At 52.1% G+C, this 24,702-nt stretch overlaps 1 protein-coding gene across 8 annotated transcripts; it reads right to left on the reverse strand.

Annotated features, from left to right (window-relative positions):
* Positions 1-62: 62 nt before the first annotated feature.
* On the reverse strand, positions 63-22,665 carry Ikbke (inhibitor of nuclear factor kappa B kinase subunit epsilon). 8 transcript variants are annotated; one of them, XM_074048474.1, is made up of 24 exons: positions 22,244-22,652; positions 21,583-21,672; positions 20,484-20,524; positions 19,827-19,945; positions 19,041-19,181; positions 18,607-18,733; positions 17,293-17,474; positions 16,480-16,640; positions 14,815-14,925; positions 14,396-14,575; positions 13,517-13,713; positions 12,701-12,765; positions 12,524-12,615; positions 12,315-12,401; positions 8,529-8,604; positions 8,320-8,432; positions 6,610-6,686; positions 5,231-5,270; positions 4,438-4,539; positions 3,233-3,329; positions 2,821-2,933; positions 2,480-2,551; positions 1,900-1,958; positions 63-863 (listed from the first exon to the last, which is right to left on the reverse strand). In XM_074048474.1, exons 4-23 carry the CDS (start codon positions 19,911-19,913, stop codon positions 1,904-1,906), a joined length of 2,175 nt encoding a protein of 724 aa, XP_073904575.1. In that variant the 5' UTR covers positions 19,914-19,945; positions 20,484-20,524; positions 21,583-21,672; positions 22,244-22,652; the 3' UTR covers positions 63-863; positions 1,900-1,903. The 8 variants fall into 8 exon arrangements, 6 of the variants coding, with proteins under 6 accessions (XP_073904575.1, XP_073904576.1, XP_073904574.1 ...); XR_012439022.1 differs by lacking the exon at positions 20,484-20,524 and having other exon boundaries at positions 2,480-2,544; positions 22,244-22,650; XM_074048475.1 differs by lacking the exon at positions 20,484-20,524 and having other exon boundaries at positions 2,821-2,909; positions 22,244-22,665.
* Positions 22,666-24,702: the final 2,037 nt, after the last annotated feature.

Raw genomic sequence — 24,702 nt, forward strand, 5'->3', positions numbered from 1 at the left:
AGCACGCCCAGCAGAGGGCCTTCCCTGCCTCACAGTCTCAGACACAGCCTAGTGAGAGGAAATAGAAAAGATGCCATGTTTATTCCATTTCTTGAAGGTGCAAGCTGTTTTCTCCTCAGGGCTCTGGGCTTACAGGCCTGGGCCAGTTGGCATAGTTACCCATTGATGCTGGCCAGCTGCATCAGAGGAGCAGGTGGTATCTCAGGGAGAGAGCACAAGGAAGGATCCCCAACGCACTAGGACCTAGCTTCAACCACCCATTTTCTCAACCTTGGGCACTTCTAGACCAAGAGCAGAAGGACAAGGCTCTGTGTTGCCTGAGGTTGAGTGTGGTGACCCTCAGGAAACACAGGAGAGGGGAGAGGGCTGTGTTCAATATGAAATCTTTAAGAGGAAGGAAGACAGATTAGTTCATTTGACCCAACACCCCAGGGAAGTCCCAGGAGGCCTCTGCTCTTCCCTGGAAAGTGCAGGAGGGTGGGGGCTTTCAGAGCCTCTTCTCCCTATAGCCCAGCCAGGTTCAGCCCTTCTGACCTGGGCAACAAAGAAAAGTCCCAGAGCCTGGATAAGACACTAAGGCCAACCTAGGCAGCAGCTGCTGTGCTCTCTCCTAGGGTCCTGATGGAGATGGCCAGTGTCCCAGTCCTGGTGTGCTGCTTCCCCGGGAGACAAGCAGAGGCAGGTAATGCTGTTGACATCTCCCAGTTGGTGGCCAGGAGGGAGGTAGGCTGATGAGATGGGACCAGACCTCACCCTGGGTTGGGTCCCACAGTGCAGAACAGCGTGAATGATTCTCATGCTTCCAGATGCCTTGTGCACCACACGAAGCTCAGACATCAGGGGATGATGACTCTCTACTTAACCTGTAACAAAAGGCACAGGTTAGCTTCACCTGCCTGTTGAGAAAGCCTGCAGACTGCATGTGGGAGCCTAGCACCACCATGTTGAGGAACAGCCATCCAAGCCCTCAGCTCCCCTCTTGTATTGTCCTTTTCCTCCGACAAGAGCCCTCTAGTTCTTATCTCAGACTTCCTATAAGAATCACATGGAGAGCTTATCAAATCCCCCAGAACTCAGAGTCTCTGGGCATAGCATTTTTAGAAGCTCTCTGGTAACTCCAATGTGTAACAAAGTTGGGAGGAGGGGAGTTCAAATTGATCCATTGGGTTCTTTGGCTACAGCTCTGAATAAGGAAGTGAAAACTCACTAAAATAAACTTTTGAGCTATTTGTAAACAGACTACATATCATAGCAAGAAAAATTTATGTTATCATCAAAATTAGAACTTCCTGCCCAAGAAGGCTGGCTTGGAAAGTCTTCAAGAAGCTGCCAGATCAACTCTTTGTGCTACTCCTGGGGATGGAGTCTCGTCCTGTGGGACTGGGGCCTAGAAGGTCCTCACCCAAGGACCTTCCTACACTCTGAACAACCCACAAACTTCACTCCTGGTCACCCTATCTCCTGGCTCCAATTCTAGTGTCCCAGACTGGAAAGCAATGACCATTTAGTGAGTCCTTCCCTCCATGATCCCCACTCCCACCCCCAGGTACCTCACACATTATCTTGTTTAATCCCCATGAAAACACCTAGGGTAGAGATCATTATTCCTGTCCCACAGGGGAGAGAGTGAAGCTTGGAGCTGAACAAATTTCCTGGAGTCACGCATTTGGTAGGGAGCAGAGTTAGAGTTCAGATCTTATTGGAACCTCTGCTGTTTCTTACTGCCAGGCCATACTCCCCAAATAGGGAAATGACAGACATGGGATGATAGGGTGCATGCAGAGGTCTGTTCCCAGGTACACATGTGTATAAGTTGACTTGCTGGCCTTCAGGGCAACCAGGCATCATCTTTACTTTGGACAACAATACTGCAGCATTTTTCTCTGTCAATATGCTTACTTGGTTATACGAGCAGTTGGCAATCCTTGCGTTCTCCAGTTTTCTTTTTGTGACTGTTACTGGTATGAGAAATTCAAGAGCCTGAGCAGTGCAGTTGTCCCTCCCCACCCAGCAGGGGATCTACTCAGAGGGTGGACTGAAGTCTTCCTGGCTTCCTGGGCAGTGTGAGATGGACAGGAGGACAGAGCCCATGAAGCTGGAGAGATATGGGTCTCAGGCAATGAAGCCAGAGTGTGTGCAGCAGTTTCCTGGGGCAGAACATGTGGATGCAAGCAGCACTCACTTTGAGGACAGGTATAGGACTTCAGGAGGCTCTTTGGGGACACTTTGGCTACAGTGTCTACAAGCAATGCAGAACTGGGCCCAGGTGCCAGTCCACATGCCTCTGAGCCTTCATCTTTGACATCACTGAGGTTCTCGTAGACTGTAAGTGAAACCTAAGATTTCAGAATGGCCACTCACTTATGGACAAGGCCTAAGCTCAGATGTGACTATTTAGGAAATAGAGAAGTGCCATTGATTCTGCACAGGCAGGCCCAGGGCCTCTGCATCTCCTGAGGCCACAGGGGCTGCTCCTTACCGTTCGATGATACGGTTGTTGTCCTGGAGGTCAAATGCCAGCAGCTTCATCTCCTCGCAGAGCTCCTGCATGCTGCCCAAGGAGAGGCAGGAGGTGGCTGAGGCTTTAGGCACACTGCCCAGACCCCTCCCCTAAAGTCCCATGGGGAAGGCTAGGCCTGGTGTAAGGCAAAGGGACTGGACCCCTTGGACTGGAGGTGTGGGTCAGGTCATAGAGCACCTGCTTTGTGAGCATGAAACCCTGAGTTCAAACCCTAGCTCCCCCCCCAAAAAAAATTTAAAAAGGGACTGGGCCCCAACCTTAGAACCCTCCCCTCACCTACTCCATCCTCTGGCACTTACTGGAGAGCCAGGTCCTTTGGAGCAGGGCTGGGATGAGGATCCATCAAGGTCGGGGAGGCCTGAGCCGCCTTTGTTCTGTCCTGAAGGAGCTGGTAAGATAGTTGGTCAAGGATCTGAAGGAAAGTCATATGTTAATCAGAAGGAATGGGCCAGCTTATGTGTGGCTACACAGGACCTCAAAGTCTCAGGATCCCAGACCGCTGTCCTTGAGGTGACCTTCAGTCTGACATCACTGGAAAATACTGTCCTGTTTTTCTCCGTCCCCTCCTCAGGGCACATTTGTAGATCAGTGATGTCCAACCCACATTAGAGTGCTTGGACTTGGTCCCAGAAGCAGGGATTGACTTGAATGTCTCTCCCTCCCCCCCCCCCCCCCCCCCGCCAGCCCGGAGTGCCCCTGAAGATCTCCCACCTTGCTCAGGCTCTCCTGGGCTCCCTGGGCTTCCGTGTTACAAGCAGCCACAGAGCAGCCAACTAGGCGCAGGTGGTTCCTGGTCTTATGCACCTCCCTAGAGACAGCAGGTGACGAATAAGAACGACAGCAGGATTCAGCTCACTTCCCCTGAGGGCTGCTGGCTGTCATCAGGTCACTACACCATTGGGTGCGGTTCCCAGACATTTGCTCCCCCTTACCACCTCTGCCCTTCTAGCTGTGGTTCGTTTTACTGCCCCATTGTCGTACTGCAGATGGACACTTCAGACAGAGCCTGGAGGGAGTCACAACAGAGCCACAGTGGGAAGTATGGACATGCTTGTGAATGGGTCTGGTCACAAGTGCGGGTGCCTGAGCACAGAGCTAGGTAAGGCTCCAGAGAGGTAGACAACAGCCCACACTGGGGCACTTAATGGGGAATGCCCATGTTCCCATTTCCAGAACAAACCAAGGTCAAGGTGAGCATTTGGTGAATGCTTTTCTCTAATATGAGCAGAGACATTTCCCTCAGAGGAAACTGAGGCCCAAAGCCATTAAAGCAACAGTTGGTTCTCAATCCTGACTACACATTAGGATCACTCAGAATCATTAAATAAGTATTGGGGTGGATGGAAGTGGAATATCTGGGCATTGGAAGTCTAATACAGGGGTGAGAGGGCACCTGAGTCTCAGCCCCATGACAAACCCACAGGCCACACAGCACATGGGAAAGTGCCTTCTCTTCTTGGGGGACCCATGTTTCTTCAGCAGGGGAAGGAGGAGCCTGCCTGAGAAGGGAGCCCTGAACTCCTGTAGGGAACTGTGTGAGAGAGGGTTTTGGCAGTAGACATTGCCTGTCCCTGCTTTCTAGCCCACTTGGCTGCTTGTTCTGGTCCCATCCTCATACAGGGCGTTCTACCACAACCAACTGGGACAGCGGGAAGAATCCAGACTGTAGAGTCAAATTTACCAATGGACCAGTCTTCAGTGGGCTACTCACTAGCTGTGTGAAATTGAGAAGAGATTAGTTTTCAGAACCTGTTTCCTCACCCGTAAAATGAGGTGCTGACCCTCTACTGTGTAGAGGAAAAATTGTGGGACCAAATAACCAAATTTGTAGTATTGCCAGCAGACTGCCTGGTCTACCTGAGGCCTGGAAAGGTCAGTCAAGCCAGGCGCTGGGGTCCATAAGGGACAACTGTTACCTCATCCGCTTGCCGTGTGTGACCAAGGATGCCTGGTACTTCTGCACACACTCCTCTTGGAACACCTGCAGGAGCCTCTTGGCTAAATGACTGAAATTCACCCTGGAAGGACAAAACCACCCAGAGATAGCAGTCAGAGCCATCTGTGGACAAACCTAGCATCTCCACTATTGCTCACCACAAATGTCAACTCTGGGCCCACAGCAGGGTCCTGTCTCTGATGAAGGAGGAGACAATGGTGATACACTCAAATCATGAAGGCCAAAGGCCAGTGAACCACACATGTCACCAGGCAGGTGGGGAGGAGGTCAATGCGCTCTCAGCAAATACTCCCTTCTCTCAAGCTTAGTCCCCAGGGAGAAGGTAAGGCCACACGGTTATAGAAAGGTGTGAGTGGGTATAGACTTGAGAAGTGAGTATGGACCAGGGAGGGTGTCCTGGAAGATGAGGGTGCCGGGAAACAGAAGCCATGGGGAGCACAAAGACAGGACTAGGCAAAGGCCAGAAGCTGGGAGTGGGAAGTAGTAAATCAGTGAGGTCAATTAGGGAAGAATCCTACAAACAACCTTGCCCATGCCAGAGAAGTCCAGTTACATCAGGATTGCTTCTGAGAAGCCTCCCTCTGACTCCGCTAAGCAGCGTCCCCCCCTGCCCCCAGATAACCTGCTCTAGATATACTTATCCTCCTTCCCCCAGCTACAACCTGGGGACCAGGGGCCTCCATCACTTCCTGTCTGGCCGGAGCCTCACTATGCTCTTGTGACTCCTACCCTCCTGCCCACTGACCACTTACTTATCCAGCTTGTGAATTTGCTCTTGATTGTAGCCAAGTCCTGTAGGAAACAGATGGGAATGATGTCACCTACTGAATCGGTCAACAAAGCAAAATGCCACAAGGGTTGGGGAGCAGTTACAAAGATGAAGAGCCCAGCCTGGGTCGTGTTTCATGAATGCTCACAGCCCAGTGAAGCTAGGAAGGTCAGAAAGGGAGGAACACCCGAGTAACTTATTACAACTCACTATGACATTGTTACTATGGCCAAGTCATCGAGATGACTTGGGGCAATTGCAAAAAGGCTCCAGAGGAAGATGAACCTGCAGGCAGGGTAGGGGTGGGGAATTGGGGAATGCACTGGGGAGAAGTGGTAGGGAAGATGGGCCCTGAAGGATGCTTGTTAACTATCACCTTCCCAGAGTGACTGAGACCTGTGGCCCAATCCCTGGAGCGTCACACAATAGGCAGAGCTAGCTGGGCTCTGCAGCACTGAATCAGAGAAGCCAGGGCACCACCTTCTAACCCTCCCTCTCTTCCCAGCCACTTTCGCCAGAGGAGCTGAAGTGTTGCTGCCTTGGCCTTGGCTGCCTCCTGAAGGCTGCTCATGTGCTGAGGAGCTGCTGCCCCCTGCTGGGCTTCTAAGGAATGTGCCTCCTGAATGGTGGCTGCCCCAAGATGAAGGGACGCACGAGGTTTGCTCTCTGCCTTCCCATTCCACAACCCTGGTAACACATCAGGCAATCAAAGCCAAAGGCTTTCCACCTACAGATTAGGAAGTACTTGGGTGGGGGGTGGGGGAGGATCGGCTCCTGGTGTGTTAGCTCCCCAGTTAACTGGGGCTCCTCAGGCTTCCCCAACCCCCATTACAGCCCTCTTTGCCCATGATAAAAGTCACCTCACCACAGCAAGCAAGTTCCCATCCATGAGCCTCTGAATGGGCTGCTCCCGCCCAGGTCTTCCAAGTGCTAGTAGGTAACAGAGGCAAATTGTCCGGCCCGGCCTGTTAACTAACAGGAATTTCTCCTGATCCCCTTTTCTGGAAAACCTGGCTATCTCAGTTCTGCCAAAGACACAGTAGTTAGGAAAACTTTCCTATCCAATATCCTGCCAAAAGCAAAGGGTCCCTTTCCAGAACCACTTCTTCTACAACACCCAGGCTATAGCCCACTGTGTCCCCCATGCATGTCATCTTAGCCTTTCACATGAAAATAGATACTGATGTAAAGGTTTTGTGTCCCTCACTGGCCTGCAGGCAAGGAATCTCCTGCCAGTAGACTAGCCCCATCCACTTGGTGGGCCTCCAGCCAGCAGCTGGATGGAGGAGAATGAATAACAGGAGGGAGAAAGGAAGAGGGAGGGAGGGGAGAGAATTGGGGACTTCTCTCTCCCTGGCTCACCTGGCTTCATCCTAGATTTCTTGAATTGTTTGTAGATGAGGTACATCTTGTCCAAACAACACTGAATCTGCTTGATGCTGTAGGTAGGAGAAGGAAGAACCAGAGTAAAGGGAATAAAGCAGGAGGGGAGGAGCTGTCTCCCTGCAGCAGGTGCCTCATTGCCATAATGTTGGGGGAGGTGATCTGGGAGTGGAAAGTGACTGTCCTGTCTCTAAGTTTGAGATACCTTGGAGTAAGCCAGCCTTCTCATTCTCAAGTTCATACTCTTAGTCTCTCTCTCTCTCTCTCTCTCTCACACACACACACACACACACATACACACATACACACACACACAGAGGGAGGAGGGAGGGGGGGAGCAGGAAGAAAGAGAAAGAGAGAGGGAGAGAGAGAGAGAGAGAGAGGGAGAGAGAGAAAGAGAGAGGGAGAGAGAGAGAGACAAGGAACCTAAATAAGGAATCAACAATCCTATCCTGGTTAAAACAAGAATGAATCAGTGGTACTCAGTCCTGTGTGGAGAGAGGGGAATTGGGAGGTGACCTGTCAATGGCCTTCTCAGCCTAGAATTAAGGCTATTACTGCATCTTCCTTCTCCTTTTCAGGCTGGATACAAGCACTTTGTTTGAGAGATGGGAGTGTTTTTTTTTATCCTCAGCCTGTTTGGCTCCACAGACTCCCTAGAGCGCCTCTGGGCAAACCCACTTCAGCTATTTCTGAAGCTAGACATGGACAGAGCACAAGCTTGTTCCTGGGGCTCCACCAGCCCTGGGGGTCTGTCCTTTTACGAGGATGAGGTGGCTGGGATGAGCACAGATCCACAGGCTCAGGACCAAGTGTGTTATGAATTCAGAATTGTCTTCTGATTCCAGAAAGGTAACTCAATATACACACAGTATATGGTGGAGCCCCCCCAGCAGGGTGAGGGGACAGCACTCTCATGTTTCAGAGAAACATAAGAATATTTACCTGGGGTGGGATAAATAGACTACAGAATCTTATGTCAGCTTAGGTCAGGTTTTGTAACCAAAACAGTGTAGAAAAACCATGTTAGAGCTCTTTGAATATAGAACTGAAGACATAGGACCATGGATCTGTAGGGACCCTGATTGCTGTGGGTACCACGCTCCCCTCGGGGCACCTCTTATCGGAATGGGGCAAGGCAGGCTGTGTCGCCACACACATCAAACTTTGGGCTAGATGGCATTTTTAGGTGAAAAGGAAGGATGGGGTTTAGAAGTCTATAAATCCCTGCCAGGAACACAGGTTTTGGAGGTGGATTGATCTGACCTGAAGCCCTGCCTGTCACTTGTCACTTCTTGGCTGTAACTCAGTACAAATTAACCTCACAGAGTGGGCTTCCTTGTTTATAAACAGGCATCACTCCAGCAGCACTATTCAAGATGCTGTAAGTGAGAGGACCTGTCCAAATGCCTGGCACAGAGAAAGGAACAGAACTCCTCTCTCCTGCAGAACTGGTGTACCTGCTAAGATTCCCCTCGGGTTCTCCAAACTCTAGGAGGGGAAGTCCCAAAACCTTTGTTCCTTCTAACTGGTATTGGGATGTTCTGGCTTATTCCTGAATCCTCCCCCACACCTCAGCACCTTGCCATGACAGAGGGAAAGCAAGCTGACTCCTGAAGAGGTTGCTGGACTTTTCCAGCTGCATACCTCCCAATCCCCTACCCCTCAAATTAGGGAAATCCCACGGACCTTCTGTCTTCATGTACCTGATCCCGGTTCTTCATCAGCTCCGAGCTCAGGTTGCTCAGGCTCATCTGGGTGTCTGTGATATTTTGGGAACATCTGGAGAGGACCTCAGCCAACTGTGGGGCCAAAAGGTAGACCCCCCCAGAGGTCCTCAGCTCAGGGCTCTGTCCCCCAGTCTGCCCTTGGTAAGTCCCTGCCCCCAGCTCACTCACAGTCCGCAGCCTGGACCTTAGCTCTGCAGCTCCCTTCAGTTCCTGGATCTCAGATGTCCCAGCTGTGGGGCTGAACCTTGAGGGAGGGAAGTAGAGGGGCGTCTTTGGAGGGCTAAGGAGGCAGGCGAGGAGGGAGACAAAGAGCTCCATGATGACAAGGAGACTTGTTGGCTCTTGGGGTCTTTGTATTTAGGACAAAGGAACCAACTAGAAGAGGTCCCTACACACCAAGTTTGTGACATTGCAAAGACTAAAGGCTGACGTGGATTGAAACATCTCAAATCTATGAAAATTGTTCCCTTACCAGGGAAATTTACAACTAAATAGAATGAAGTTCTTTCCATTGATGAAGGAAGGGTACACTATTAGGCAATTAACGTGACAATACTTGGAACATTGGCCTCCTGCTGATTCCCTTGGGCATGGCATTGCAATCAACAGTGAATGACTGAGGGGTGGGCATTTGCATGGTGACAAAGTAAGAAGACCATGATTCTTTCTTTTGCAGGAAAACCGTATCTACTCTGTAGAGGAATTAGACTGTCACTACCTGTGGGATGCTGATACAAAGTCCCAAGCATCATCTATGTCACATGTTTAAATCGAGTGCCTCCAAGCCAGTAAAACTATAAAAGACATCAAGAGAAAACTCTAGACAAGTCTAGAAGGCAGGACAATGAACTGGGTCCCTCCTATAAGCCAGTAGCATAAAAAGTGGTGGTGGTGGTAGGGACTTGTGCTAGATTAGAGAAACATAACAACCAGAAACAAAGAATGGTCTTGGGCTGGATCTTGGTTTGGATAAAACTAGCTGTATAAGGAAATGTGGGGGTACATGCCTATAATCCTAGCTTCTTGGGAAGCAGAAGTAGGAGGCTAATGATTTGAGGACAGCCCAGGCTAAAGCTCAAGACCCTATCTGAAAAGCAAACTAAAAGTTCTAGAAGGCAAATGTGAGACCTACAGTTCAGTCCCCAGTGCTGCAGGGGAAAAAAGGGGTGGATAATTAGAAAAATTTGAATAGGGCTAGGTACCACAGGGGTTGAAAATATATTGACCTGGAGGGAGATATAAACAGCAAATCCAGAATAACCCGTGTTGGCCATGGGATAGTAGAAAACTCTCTAGAAAGAGATCAACTAGAAAAGGATGATAACCTACCTCTAGGTGGTATTTTTAGTTTCTTATATTCACTTATTTGTATTTTCTAACTTTCTAACATTAAAATGTACTGTTAAAATTACAATAGAAACTTTAAGAGAATGCTATATGTCTGGGCTGGGGAAGAGAAGGACAGGGGAGGAAAGAGGAGGTGTGTAAGGAGACTGAGGAGGGAACCAAAAGGTCCCTGAAGGCAGGGATGCTGTCTCTTTGCCTGTCACGATATCTCCAGGGCTGAGTAAAGAGCTCAGCACACAGCAAATACTCCAAACATAATTGCTGAACTAATTTTTGAATCCAATGAGTTTAGGGCATGGAATATTTGATAGCAGAAGAGGGTAAGGCTGACCCACTGCAACCAGACAGGGCATCAGGAGGCCTGAGCTCAAGTCCTAGTCCTGCCAGCCACACTCACCTTTTGTGTGATCTTGGCTTAGTCACCTAAGCTCTCCTGGCCTTAGATTCTCTATGGATAAAATGTGGACACAGTTTCCATCCTGCTACCTAATAATGTATTCTTGGGGATCCAATCAGACCTTCATGACAAAGGGCTTGATGAGAGAACAAATTCATATGACACACACTTTTGGGGATGTGCTAGGATTCCCAGAGTCAGTCCTGGCTGTCCAGACAGTCCTCTAGCTGGCAGCACCTGCCAAGAGGGCCAAAGAGCTTCAGGGCAGAGACCAGGCCGCTCTGCCAAGGGAGCCGTCCTAGAGGAGCCCAAGGTAGGAAGAGCAAAATGCAGGAGAGGTGAGTGACCAGGCAGAGCAATGATGGGTCACTTTGTGCCCATGCCAAATATGACATTGTGCTCATTAAGATGCTTCAAATTCCCCTGTGAGAGAAGCAGTGGCTTTGGCCTTTACAGGAAACTCAGAAAATGAGATTGCAAAACAGCGGAGTTGGGAGTGTCAGAGATCGTTTTGAAAATGAGGACAGAGGTCCAGGAGGGGAAAGGTGACCATGGCCTGGTGAAGAGCTCACACCAAGCCCTCTGGCTCCTTGCTCTTCATCTCCTCCTGGAGTGGAGGAGGAGACATGCAGGACCAAGGTTCTGCAGACACACGAGGCCTCAGAGGAGGCTTCAAGTCAGAGCAGGAAGATGGCAGCCAGTGGACACTAGGTTTCCCCACGTGTGTCTCAGGCTAGAGCAAGGGGCAGACAGACACCCCAAACCTTTCTCTACACCTCTCTTCCCAAATGGAAAACCTCTGATGGCTCTCAAACAGTCATTTTATGAGGAACCGTCCTCTCTCTAACTAGACTCTCCAGGACCTCTGAGCTCTCTCCTCTCCACTCCCCACCCCACCTAAGTCCTTCTCTGACTTCACTCCAGGACATCTACCATCGTGACTGTGGGTGTAGCAAACTGCAGAGCACTCCTTCCATCCCCCTAAACACAGCCCTCTTCTGTCTCTGCATTGACCTTCCCACCCCAGCTATCCTCCCTCCTTCCTCCCCAAAAGCCTCATCCTCCAGGACACCTCCATGGCTGCCTTGCCATCTCCAGTGTGCCCTTCCTCATCTCTAGTGTGCTCTTCCTCAGCCACCTGCCAGTCCTTACATGCCTGGGAGGGTCACTTGCTCTGGGTGTGACATTATGTCACATCTCTCCCTGGATCCCTGATCTCTGCCCTAGACAGGGCTCTGCTCACAAGACATCTGCCAGCAGTGATATTGAGGAACCTCTCTCTGTCACCATTTGAAAGAGGCTCAGCAATGACAGGGACTCCATTCCTGTCACAAGGAGACACTGCTCTTCCTTACACTCCTCTCCATGGGCCCATTCTCAGCACTGCTGCTGCCCCTGGTACACATGAGGCTGCAGTGAGTTAACCCACACTGGGAACTCCCTGCTCCCCAAGACCAAGGCCAAGCAATGGCAGGAAGGGAACTTCAGGCAAATTCCACAGTGTCTGTCACTGTACATCTGCTTCTGGTGGGAAAGGCTCCAGCCACTGTCAAATTCCCCAGACCACAGAGCTCCCATCTCTCATCATGGCATGCCCCAAGCCTTCCAGTATTCAGGGGTTGTGCCCAGGGGGTCTTCCCTTGTTCCTCAACTCTGGACCCTTCAGCTTCCTCCTCCCCAGCCTCTTTTTTTTTCCCCCATCCTATCACCCCTACTTAGCCCAAGATGAGGAGTGGAAGGTATGTTCTAAAGATGGGGGCAGGGAACTGGAAGAAGGCAAGGACAACTGTAAGACCCAGAGGACACAGGAACAGGGCTGAGGAGGATGAGACCAGATGCCCTCCATCCCTGGCCCTGTCCAGGGACAGTGTGTGGGTCTGCATTCTTCCTCAAGCTCAAGATGAACATTTCGAATCATTCATAAAAGAGCCTAGCAAATGGAGGCCCCTTTCTGGAACAGGGTGGCTACCTTGGTACCTGGAGAGGCAGTGTCCCCAGGGGTCCCAGGCAAGGGCCTGAGCTGGAAGGAAAGGATGTGCAGTCATTTGGTCAGTGGGGAGGGTGAAGGGAAGGCTAAGAGCACCCTATCTAGTCTAGCAGGGTAGGGAAGGCAGGAGCTCTGGGTGGGAGAAGGACAGGTGCATGGCTAGGGTAAGGAACAGGTGGGGAGAAAGGCAGAAGGGTCCCAGCTGGCTTGGGCAGATACCCACCTCTCAGTGCCCAGGCTGCTGCTGAGGAAGAGGAGGGCTGTCCTTGTCACCTCCAGCGTCCGCCGGCACAAGGTCTGGAGTACTTCTCTGCTCAGGGGGAGCCAGAGTCAGAGCTGCCTGGACCAGGCTCAAACGATACCCAGGGTGTGGACATGGCCTCAGGATGGTGTGGAAGAGTCTTGCCCGCCCCATCCCTCACAGGTACTCACACAACCCAGTGCAGCCCCCGAAGCATCATCTCTTGCCCGTCCAGCAGGGCCCGTGCCAGTCTCAGGGCCTGGTAACCAGCACCCAGCACTCCCTACAACATATAGATGGGCAGGGTCAGGCCCACACCACCTACTCCTGTGTCACAGTCCTCTCTGCCACCTGGGGCAGCCTCTCACCTTAGCTGTGTTGTAATCGGCCTGGAGGTCCACTTTGGGGACGAACTTGGGGATGTCCAGAGCAGCTGCAAACAGACCTTATCTGAGGAGCCTGCCTCTACTGTGAATTGGATCAACTCTGATCTCATCTTTCCTTGTTCCCACACTCACCACTCACTTCTTATCTCCCACCCTAAGCTTCCCAACTTACCCAGAACCCCCCATCTTCCAAACATTGACTGCACCAAGATGGGTCTTTTAAAGTCCTTCACTGCCACCTCGTGGCTACTTTGGAGAACTACACTCTCAAATTCAACAGCCAGTAGATGGACTTAAACCCACCCTCTTGCCCATGAATTTCAAGGTCAATCCCTCCCCTGCCTCATCTCAGAGAAGGATGAAATTAGCATCACTGAAACAGGAAGGAATAATATTTTTGCTAGCCATTGGAGAAAGGACACAGCTCTGGACCCCTGACCCCCTGCCCTTCCGTCCTCTGTTGGTTGTTTTCTACCAACACAAACTACCCCAGGAGTCCTCACCAACCACAGAGACTGTGGTGAGCATGTGAAATCCAACTTCCAGTTTCAACTGGAGCATCTGTCACAGCTCTGAGGATCCTGGGAAGCCCAGGAAGATCAAAGCACTAGCACAAGTCACATGGCACCTTAGAGGTGTGCATAGAATTAGAACTCAGACCTTCCTCTGTACCCTGTGCCCAAGAAACATCCACAAGGAAGACCAGTCAGTGTCCTGGATTGTAAACCCCTGTTGTCCTGAAGGAGAATGCCACAAGGACAAAAAAAAAAAAAATCCAGCCTGGGTGACCCTACTCACGGTCCTTGAAGGCTAGGCCTTTGGGGGTCTCATTGGCCATGCTGAAAAGGGTCAGAGGGCTGCTGGCAGTCGTGTGGGCGATGTGCTGTGCTGAGAGGTTGGGTTCAAGGACACAGAGGTGACCCTCAAAGAGGTATTCCTGGTGCTGGGGGGCCACCTTGGTCTGTTCATACACGGCCTCCAGAAAGATGGCTATCCTAGACACAGTGGAGGGAGGCAAATCAGCTGTCAGCAGGCCACAGGGCAGACATTGTCTTGGGGGACCAAACCCAGCTAAGACTTTGCCCATGGAGAAGGCTCAGCTTTTCAGAGGAAGGGTCGGGTGTGGTTCTCTTTCAAAGATGGAGAGACAAAGGGCATAGTTTATGTTGTGAATGAAGATAGGGCGGGAATAGGACCCAGGAGTCCAACACCCAAACTCCACATCTGTTGCTACAATACTCCCATTAAAATTCTCCTTGTCCCATAAATTCTCCTGGTCCTTACTCCAGGAGTAAGCTGGGCGTGGTAGTTCACACCTGTAATCCCAGCACTTGGGAGGCTGAGGCAGGAGGATTGCTAGTTTGAGGCCAGCCCAGGCTACATAAAACAAACAAACCTAGTGTCCCAGGAGTAGAAGGTGCTGTGAGCAATGATTGGAGGAGATGTATCACAGCACACAACTCTATAACGCGTGTCAGCACTGTGAAGGGCACGGTAACTCTGGAGTACAAGCAAGGACTCCCGCTTAACTCCAGCTTTGTGAACCTAGTACTTTTCCAGACTAAGTTTGGACCCGGGAACTTTGTACCCTCCCCCAGCATGGAGATGCTGCCTTGGACACACACTGCTGCTTGGGCAGAGCAGTTCCTGTGTCTTCCCTCCCTGGTCCCCACTCACGTGTTGTGGGCGTGGATGTAGACATGGTGCAGGACTGCCTGGGACAAGGAGAAGACATGGACGACGACGCGCTGCAGGATGTCACTGGTCTCGGCGAAGAACTGGTCGAAGCCCCAGCATTTGGCCTGCTCTACCTCCAGGATGTTGGCCAAGATGGGCACCAGCTGGCTCTGCAGCCCCCTGCAGTCCCGGGGGCATGGATACTGTTAGGGCTGGGGCTGCACTTGTTCCAGAAGTAGGGGAGGGGGCAGGGTGGGTTGAGAAGGAATTGCTGGAAAAACTTGTTCCAGAATCCAAATGGAAAGTCCCTGGCCACAAGGGGAAAGTTGTGCAGCCAGGTGGCAGCATGTGTGGGGCTCTGCGGGGACAGAAGTCTCTGCTCAGTGGAGAGAAGTGACACCCAGCCCAGACTCACTCACGTGGACAGCGGGCAGGTGATGGGGAGGCTGTAGCTCCACTCCAGAGGCCCGTTTTCCCGCCTCTGAGCCCCTGCAATGGCCCCAGCTGGCTTCTCTGTGGTGATCCGGTACCTAGGGTGGGTCAGTCTCAGGTCAGCAGGACTGCAGCCCATCACACATCAAGTGACAACAAATGGACATTGCAGAGCACTGGTTCTAGCTTCCCAGTCACTTTGAGGTGGGCTGGAAATGAAACCAGAGAGTCCTGGCTCTCACCCATGAGCTGGTCTTCCCTCAGCAGCCCACAGTCGAGCTCCTTGTGTTGGGCAGAGGCCAAACTTCTGTCCACTACCTCTGCCTCCTGTACATCTGCCCCACACCTGTGCCATGCTGAGCTCAGCCCCAATGTCCTCTCCCTGCTTCAAAGTCTAGCCTTCCCTGATGGCCCCATCTGTGCCAGTCCCCCTTCCCTGGTCCCTAAACTTGATATAGGTTCCACACAGCTTGGATCTTAGGCTGAGAGTGAATGCATCCACCCTTCTGTGATAAACGAGAAATTCTGACATGTCTTAAATATAATGACAGGAGTCAGTGAATGAAGAGGGGAACAGATAGGAAGTTATTCATAACTGGGTGCTGTGGCTTCCACACTACTTCAACAAACAAGCCAGGCACGATGGTGGCATACGCCTGTAATCCAGGCTATGCAGGAGGCATAGGTAGGAGGACTGCCATCTGAGGTCAACCCAAGTAAAAATTCGAGACCCTATCTGAAATGTAAACTAAAGCAAAAAGGGCTGGAGGCATGGTTCAAATGGCAGAGTGCTTGCGCAAGCCCTGAGTTCAAGCTCCAGTACTGCCAAAAAAACAAACAAAAAAGAATAGTTAATCAGTTAACAGTTTCAAGGACATCAACAAAAGACTGCATTATAACCCCAATCTATGTTGAAATCTTGGCCTAGACATCACCACTGCTGACCACCAGGGCCGTCATGCTCTTTTTCCATATAAACATTTCAAACTCCTAACCAAAACCAATCCAGAAGCAGCAAATCCTCCTTATGGCCTACCCTTCTACCCCACAGCCTTCCCTGTTACACAGAGCCAGCGGAGGTTCAGTGTGAACTTCTGCTTCCTTTCCCTAAAGTTCTTAACAGTATCTGAGCTCCAGGTCCATCTGCTACCTGGCTCTGCTGCAGGAAGTTGTGGGAACTTGTCCCAGAACCTGGTTCTTCATTCCTGGCTAGCATCTGTAAGAGTTCCATAAACCCTTGTATTTCAGAGTTTTGCTTCGATGGTACCTTACATCTGTTTTGTTCTGGGCAGTGCACTCTGGGTTGCTACCACTGTCTCCAGCTCCTTCCTTATCAGTCAGCTAGAAACCCTCAGAAGATCTTGAACCTGGGCACTGGCCCCACCCTCACCCTGCAGACTCTGCAACCTTGAGCAAGTCTCTGAGCCTCAAGTGGAGATACAAGCAGGGAGTGAGGGAGCTCATATGAGCATCCCCACCAAGTGTGGGGGCTGTTCAGCCTCTGGTTGGATTGAGAAATGAGCACAGGCTCTAAAAGGAGCCTGGGTGGGGCTGGTGGCAGGAGACACACATAACAGGGCCCAGTGGGGGAAGGGCCAGTATCTATCGAGTAAGACAAAACCCAGGGCTTGTCCCTCCCACTCCCATCGTACATGATCCCCTTGTTGCGTCGTGGCCCACCAAAGGGGACAAAGGGCAGACTTCCGGTGGCTGCATGGTACAGGGTCACTCCAATGCTCCAGAGATCCACAGCCACCCCGAATGCCTTTTGCTGGGGCTTACGAAGAACCGCCCGCTCATACATGTCAGGGTGCTGTGGGAGAGAGCCAGAAACAGCCATGGAGGAACAGGAAGGCACAGGATGGAATCAGACCCCTGCCATGACCTTCACTGGAAACGACCATTCAGAATCCATCTGCTTTGTCATCTAAAGTGTGGGCACAGCAGGGTGTGGTTGGTTCACACACCTGTAATCCTAGCTACTCAGGAGGCAGAGATCAGGAGGATCAAGGTTCAAAGCCAGCCCCGGGCAAATAGTTCTTGAGACCCTATCTCAAAAATATCCAACACAAAAAAGGACTGCAGAGTGGCTCAAGTGGTAGAGCAAGTGTGAGGCCCTGAGTTCAAACCCCAGTACCGCAAAAAAAAAAAAAAAAAGTGGGCACTGTAGTCACTAACTCAGAGCATTTCCCTCTGCCCCACCCTCATCCCCGATCCTGGGGAGGTTGGTGTCCACCCGCATCCCATCACCCACCAAGATCAGGTGGAGGAGTGAACTGCACAGGGCAGCCTGGGGAGGCTGCAGCAGCCTTTGGTTTCGGTCTTAAAGAACAGAATGAATTCTTCTGGTTGGGGTACAGAAGCAGGGGGATGGGCTAGCTCCCTTACAGGGGGCTCTCAGGGAGGCACAAGCAAGGGGCACTTGTGGTCAGCACCGAGCAGCAGGCCTCCAACATGTCGCTCACCAGGTACTCCTCTGTCCCGTACACAGAGATGAACTTCTCGTCGTCATCCAGTTCCCGGGCAGCCCCGAAGTCTGTCAGCTTGTAGATGCTCTGTCCTTCCTCCCCCACAAGACGCATGATATTCCCTGGCTTGATGTCACGGTGGACGATGCCATTCTCCCGCAGGTGGTTCATGCCAGCCACTGGGGACAGATAGAGGGCTGCTAGGTGACTCTGGCCTGGACGGTCTAGTGTCTGAGGTTTATCTTGGCAGGAAGGCTGTCCTTGGGTTCAGACAATAGGGAGTTCCCACAGACTACCAGGGCCACAGGAAAAGCAGAACAGAGATAGACAGGCCCAGGGCAAAGGAGGAGGGAGTTCATGTGACTGACTTCTCTAAGAAACCCAGGGCCTATCACTCCCCTTTTATTAGTTATTTATTTGGAGTAAAGTATACCTGACCAAATTTACCATTTTGACTTTTTTTTTTTTGGTAGCCCAGGCTGGCCTGAACTTTGAGCCTCCTATTTACACCTCTCGTGCAGCTGGGATGACAGGTGCATATTACCTTACCTAACTTATTAATTGAGATGAGGTATCACAAACTTTTTGCCCAGGCTGGCCTCAAACCCTTATCCTCCTGATCTCTGCCTCCCATGTGCTTAGGGGATTACAGGCATGAGTCCAGCCCATTCTACCTTCTGTCTTTAGGGATTTGATGATTCTCAGAATCTCCAGTGAATGGAACCATATGGTATTTGCCCTTTCATGTCTGGCTTATTTCACTTAGTTTAATGTCCTCCAAGTTCATCCATCTTGCAGCATGTGTTAAAATGTGTGAATTACATTCTTCTACATGTATGTCACATTTTATCATTTTACACATTGGCTGTTGTGAATAATGTTCCCTTGAACATGGGCATACAATTTTTTTTTTTTTTGTGGTACTGGGGTTTGAACTCAGGGCCTACACCTTGAGCCACTCCACCAGCCCTTTTATGTGATAGCGTTTTCTTTGAGATAGGGTCTTGCGAACTATTTGCCAAGGCTGGCTTTGAACTCAAGCCTCCTGATCTCTGCTTCTTGAGTGGCTAGGATTACAAGTGTGAGCCCAGTAAGCACAACCTTTTTTAAGCTTTCTTTTTAGATTGCTGTTTTAACCTGACTGTTTAGCAGGAATCAGACAAGTGGGTTCTGCCTGTCCATCTGTCTCCCTCAGTCCTGTGAATGGAGGACCTCATGTCCATGTGTTGGGATGTTTCTTTCAGAATGTCACATGCCTCTGGGGCTTTGCCTAATTTGAGGGCCGGGGCCCAGGAACACAGTGGGGCTCACCCACACAGCGCAGCACCACCAGGAACTCGTCCTCAGGCAGCCCGAAGGCATTCTCGGGGCTCTCCAGCACGCTGAGCAGGCTCCCGCTGGAGCAGTACTCCATCACCAGCACCTTCTGCCGGCCCCCCTGCGGGCGGGTCAGAGGGAGGCTTGGGGGGGAGGGCACTTCTCCTCCCCACCCATCAGCAGGGGCTCCACCCAGAGCTCAACACCACCCTTCTCTATGTCACAGCTTCCCTCCTTGCCTCACATAGATCCCACCCACTGGAACCCAAGGCCGCCATTTGCAGGAAGCCCTCTGACTTTGCCATGTGTGTCCACCCCCTGGAATTCTTTACTCCCTTGCTGTGTCTGTCCTGGGATGAGCACGTGACCAGTCTCTCCTCAGACTGCAAGGGGCAAGGACAAAATCAATGACCACGCACAGGACCCACCGTCTCCTCCACCGCAAAGAGCTTGACGATGTTCTGGTGGTTCAGCTTCCTCAGGACCTCAAACTCCCTCTCCTGCACCTCGAGGGGCCGCAGGTAGCTGGCCGTGTTGAAGACTTTCACAGCAACCAGCTCCCCAGATTTCTGCCAGTGGGGAGGTGGTAGGGGCGGCGTGGGGATAATGCAGTCCCCTCCTGCAGGGGAGCAGTCACCCTCCCCTGGAGGCCCCTATTTAGCCTCTACTGGCAACTCAACCCCAGAGGGAGAAGCAGCTCCTTCCCCTACTCAGGGGAAGGGCTGGGAGAAGACACCTGCTCTCCTGCAGGGGACAGCATGTGGTTATTGCTACTCCTGCCACACTAGGTAAGAAGTACTGGGGAGCTGCCCCTCCCTGGCGTGAGCAGTGGGCTGGGACAGGAGCCTGGTCTGCTTCCACCACCTGAGTATGAGCGCCTCAGTGAATGCTGGGCAAACCCAACAGGTCCTGTCCCACCTCGGCTTTCCCTAGAGTCCACCTGCTGTCCCCTCCCTGGATGTCTGCTTTGTGTCATCATCCTTCTCTTGTCCCAACTTGTGCCTGCCAGAGGTTGTCATCCCAAACAGCCCTGTTTAGTTCTCCACATTTCTGCCCCAACTCATGGGTCCTCCCTCCCCAGAGTGGGGTCCCTGTCCTGGGTTCCCTGCCAGCCACACACACCTTGATGCCCACTGGAGGCTGGTGGGGCTACTGCCTGCCATGAGGAAGGCAAGGGCTGGGGTGGGCAGGCCCCCACCTCAGCTGCTTCCTACCTTGTTGCGGGCTTTGTACACACTGGCAGTGGCCCCCTGCCCCAGCAGATCATCTGTGTGCCACAAGTAATTAGCTGTGCTCTGCATCTCCTGCCTCAGGCTTGCTGGCCACCTTCCACCTGGAAAAAGTACATACTAGGGTCCCCAGGATTTGACCCCTGACCTGGAATTGCCACTGGTAGCCGGGCACCAGTGCCCAGGGCCACTCCATGAAGGGCTCCGTGTGGCCATTTCACAGGCAAAGGAGCAGGGGAAGTAGGAAACAGAGAGAGGTTAAGTAACTTCCCTCCAAAGAAACACAACACAGCAGCAGGAGGGCTCTCCTTGTGCCCTCAGTCCACAGCCTGGGCCTGTCCTCACTCCCCAGGTCTCCTCCAATACCCCCAGCAGAGGCAGGCCTTTCTGCAGGAGCAAACCTTTCTCTGTCACCCTTTCCAGGCACTGAGAGCTCTGGGTTTTGGCATCCAGGCCCGGGATTGTCCCAGGAAACAGTAATAGTGCAGGAGGAAGGGCCCTGGGTCACACAGCAGGTCAGGCAGTGCTGTCACACCACACAAATCTCCAGGATTGCAACACGAGTCTGGAGCCCCCACCCCACCCACTCGCCTGCCTGCCTGGCCCACCACTTCCTGCTGCTGTGAGCTAGCAGCTGCTTACCAGACAGCCAGGTCAGTGCTATTCCAGAGAGGACAGGGTTGCTGTCCTCTCTGGAATAGAGGGGAGAGAGAACGGTAGAGAAAGAGAGAGAAAGGGGGAGGGGGAAAGAGAGAGAGAAAGAGAGAGAAAGAGAAAGAAGGAACAGAAGGTCAGAGATTATCAAACCCTGGGGAGGATCTGAAACACCTTTACAACGTTATTCTCCATCTTTGCTCCCCTTCTGTTCCATCCAAAGGCCAGTTCCTCTAAAGCAATTGGTTCCAGAAAGCAGAGCCTCAGAAGTTAAACTCAGTGTGTCTCTGAAATATAGGGCCAGAGCTGGCCCTTTTGGGATGACCGGGGGCCGGAGCATAGAGGGGCCGCCATCCCTTTAATACTTTGGAATTAGACTGGATTACAGAAGGGCTTCTTCCTGCTCTGACATTTGTAAATTTTCAAACTAAGGGTCGCCAGGCCTGAAATCCTATTTTGCTTAGCTTTGAGTTGTTTCTCTCAACCTCTTTTTGTTTATTTTTTAAATGCAAATTCTGGAGCATATCAGATCTAGAGGCAGAGGCCACTTTGAAGAGAGCAGTGGTCAAGTCCTACTTTCAGACAGTGTACTCGTGTTTGCATTAGGCAGAAGCAACAGAGCCGAGGAGAGGCAGTGAAGACGATGTGACAGCTCAGGATGGATGAACTGGTCAGGTTTTTCTCTGAGGCTGAGAAGTCACCCAGCAAGTCTGGGGGGGTGTAAGGCTGTGGCAGAACATGCTGAAATCCTGGCCAAGGCCCAGCCTGGGGATCTGGGAGCAACAGATTATACTCCTTTCATAATGGTGCTGGGGCAGAGCATGGAGAAGACCGCGGCGAGGGGAAGTGTGGTGCACAGGTCAGAGCCCCAGGGGGCAATGAACTCCCGGGTTCCATGCCTAGGAGCTTGATCATGGCACATCTGGCTTACCTCTGCGTTCTCTAGTCCCCTCCCCTCCCGCTCCAGCACCTGTGCACTGAGAAGCCTACAGTGAGCAGTTGGATGAATGAGTGAATGAATGAAGCTGTGAGCTGACCCCCCCACCCCGCCCTCCTTGGGGGTGTTTCTATGGCCAGCTGCACTTACCCTATGCTCCGAGTGACCCTGAATCAGGCAGTGACTCTCCCTGGTGACTGTGTGTTATGCTTTCTGTCTGGGGCAAGTCCAAGAGCTGAGCTGCACCGGAAAGAGAAGGGTGGGTAAGAAGCTCCCTTGGTGATGTTTGATTCTAGTCCTCATCAAAGGCCACCAGCCCCAGCCCTTTAACCCTTTCCTGTTTGTGACTTCCCTCATAGGGCTGGGGGCGGGGAAGGGGCTGGGTGTTTCCAGCCCTATTCCCCAGCTGTTCCTGGAGCCTTTCCTGGCTACTCCTGCCCATGGGACTCCAGCCAGGGAGAAGATCCCAGGCAGAGATGTGGGCAGGCACTGGAGGCCCAGGCTCCAGAGTACTGGGAAGCAGAGCCCACAAGGTGGGCATTGGTGGCCGAGGTAGCTCTCCTGTATGCCATGACTCTCTTCCTGTCCCTTGCTGGCCTCCAAATAATAGTCCTTTCAACACAGAAAGAGTGTAGGACACCACCTGGCCCCCAAAAGTCACTGAGACACAAGATGGGGGTGCTAGGTGGGGGCAGCTGCTGCTATTGCTGACTTGCCGTCCCCGGCTGATACTCAGCTGAATGCTGCCCTACAGCTGCCCCTAAGCCTGGCTCTCCCATGCCACCCTCCCCGCCCAGCACTGAGCACTCACCCCATCTCGGCTGCAGGGGCTTTTGGCTTGTAGGACTGGAAGGTTCCCCTACCAGAGCGTTCAGGCCTCCAGGTCATTCACGGGCAGTGCCCAGCGCATCCTGGTAGGCACGGTTCCCTGGGACCCACAGGCAGGGCTAGTCAAAATGGCCTTGTGCTACCCTGGGAGCTGGGGTTAGAGGGTTTCTTCCCAGCCTTCTCGCTGCTGCCGGCAGTGGAGTACCCAGCCTAGCAGAGCCCTGGCTCTTAGCTCTCTCATACTTCCTGATTTCCTTCTCTCTCTCCTCACCTCTCTCCCTCTCTCTCTCTCTCTTAAAGAGACAGGCCACTCTGCAGCTGCCACCACCCTAGCAGGAAGAGGAAAGAGGATATTGTGAGTTCTCAAGCAGAGGCCAAAAGACCAGAGTCTGAGCCACAAGAAGCTGTGGTCCAAGCTTCTGTGGCAGACTGCTGGGTGCTCTTTTGGCATCTCCCATAGTCCACCAGAGCAGGGAACTTCAGAACTCTGCCTGGAGTCAGCCAAGCAGGTTGGGCGAGTTAACTAAGTGGAGAGCTGTCTGGAAAGACCCAAGAGTCCTGGAGAAGGCCCAGGCCCTGTGTCTCACCTTCCCTTGAGCCCACTGAGACCCAAGAGCAAGCACTGGAATCCAGTGCTCAAGGGTCATGTGTGACCTTGAGCACAGCACACAGCTCCTCCCAGCCAGCTTTCTGATCCACAGCAGAGGGTAGTTGCTCTGCTTGGGTTGTATGGATGGCAGGGAAGACAGTATCTGGAAAAGCTTGGGAGACTGGAAAGTGTTTCACAGACCAACATCGAAGACATTGAGGCCAACACATCTTTCGTAATCTGCCAATGATTTTCAGAAATTCCTGGGGCTGGAAGCCAGGTGTGCCTCCCACCTGTCCAGCCAGAACCCAGTGCATCAAATGTCCTGGGAGGCTAGAGAGGTCTGTGCTGCTCTGGTGAGCTTGGAGCTGGCAGTTGGATAAGCAATAGTTAAAACCAGGAAATTCCATGTTTCTACAGAATGTTGGAGGGACTTTCCCATGGCCACACCTGGTGGTTTCCTCCGCCAGCCCCACCCCTACCACAGTGAGGAGCAAACAGGAGCTAAGTTCACTGCCTCCTGCTCAGAAAGATTCACCTGATGGAAACATGGCAGCTGTGGTTCTCACAGCAGGGCCAGGAGAGATGTCCCTGAGAGCCTCATGCTCCGCTCTAGGGTTCCAGCTTTCCACTTGCAGGACACATGAGAAAATTGCATTTCCTTGGCACCCTGGGATCGGGGCGGGGAAAGCATGTTGTTTCCCAAACAAAGCATTTGGTTGCTGTTGCAAGATCCCCCCAGAGCTCCTGCCCTCTGGAGCCATCAGACTGGGTCCCTAAGTAACTTTCACAAGCAGGGTGTCCCCTACTGGTCCATAGGGCCATTAGAAGTCAATCTGTTGTTTTGGACCACTTGGGTTTGCAATATCACCTGACCTATCACCAGTTGTTACTTATTTCCCCCTGATGTACCTCTCTCCAACAAGCCCAATCTTTCTTTCCCAGTGACTTTCATGCCTTCAAATGACAACAGACACACCAGGTGTCTAGGTCTTCCCATGGAAGCAGGTGCTCTGGGTTCAAGATAGGAAGGCTCTGGGGCCTAGGACAGAGACACACACTGTAGCACATGGAGATTTTGTGGATGCTGGTGGGGGGCAGTGGGCAGTCAAGAAGGGCTTGCTCAAAATGACTTTGGAAAGGGGAGTTAGTTAGAGAAGAGGGAGTTGGAGGTAGGAATTGGAGGCAGAAGGGACACATGCAGAGGGCACAGAAGCATAAGAATGTCACTTGTTCAGAACACCATACTTGGTAAAGGCTAGAGAAAGGGGACAAGGTAGAGGTGGACTGGTGACAGATAGAGCTTCACTGGGCATCCTCAGTGTGAACCAAAGGAAGGACTGTCCTGCCTGTGTCCCAACTGGGCAGCACAGCCAGTGTTTTGTCTGAGGAGGTGCAGGGGCCTAGAGGCTCCTGGAGGGCAGAGGAAGTCTGCTCAAGGCTTCTCATCTTCCAAAGTGAATTCAGAGAGTCATAGAAGTGGTAGTGGCATCCAAAGGTGTCCTTCCTCTCATTCTGCTGGGTCCTGCCCACAAAGCAAATGCGAAGGGGCCTCAACTCTAAGAACAAAACCTGGTCCTCCGACCTCTTTGGATGCTCCCCACTCACTGAGCAGCTGAGTTACCAACTCTTCTTCCCTTTTTTGCTGCCTAACCAACTCCAGAGGACTCATTTTCCCTCTACTGAAATGCTCTTGACCAGGTCAGAGGACAGTGCTTAGTTTTCCACACCAGCCTCATTTTACCCTGCTGGCATTTGTCTTTCAATGGTTGATCCCTCTCTGCTAGATCCTCTGCTGGATTTCTCTTCATTGGAACCAGCTCCCTTTTCCATTTCTTCATCTTTCTGGGAAT

Source organism: Castor canadensis, chromosome 11 (genome assembly GCF_047511655.1).
Source record: "Castor canadensis chromosome 11, mCasCan1.hap1v2, whole genome shotgun sequence".
Taxonomy (NCBI): domain Eukaryota; kingdom Metazoa; phylum Chordata; class Mammalia; order Rodentia; family Castoridae; genus Castor; species Castor canadensis.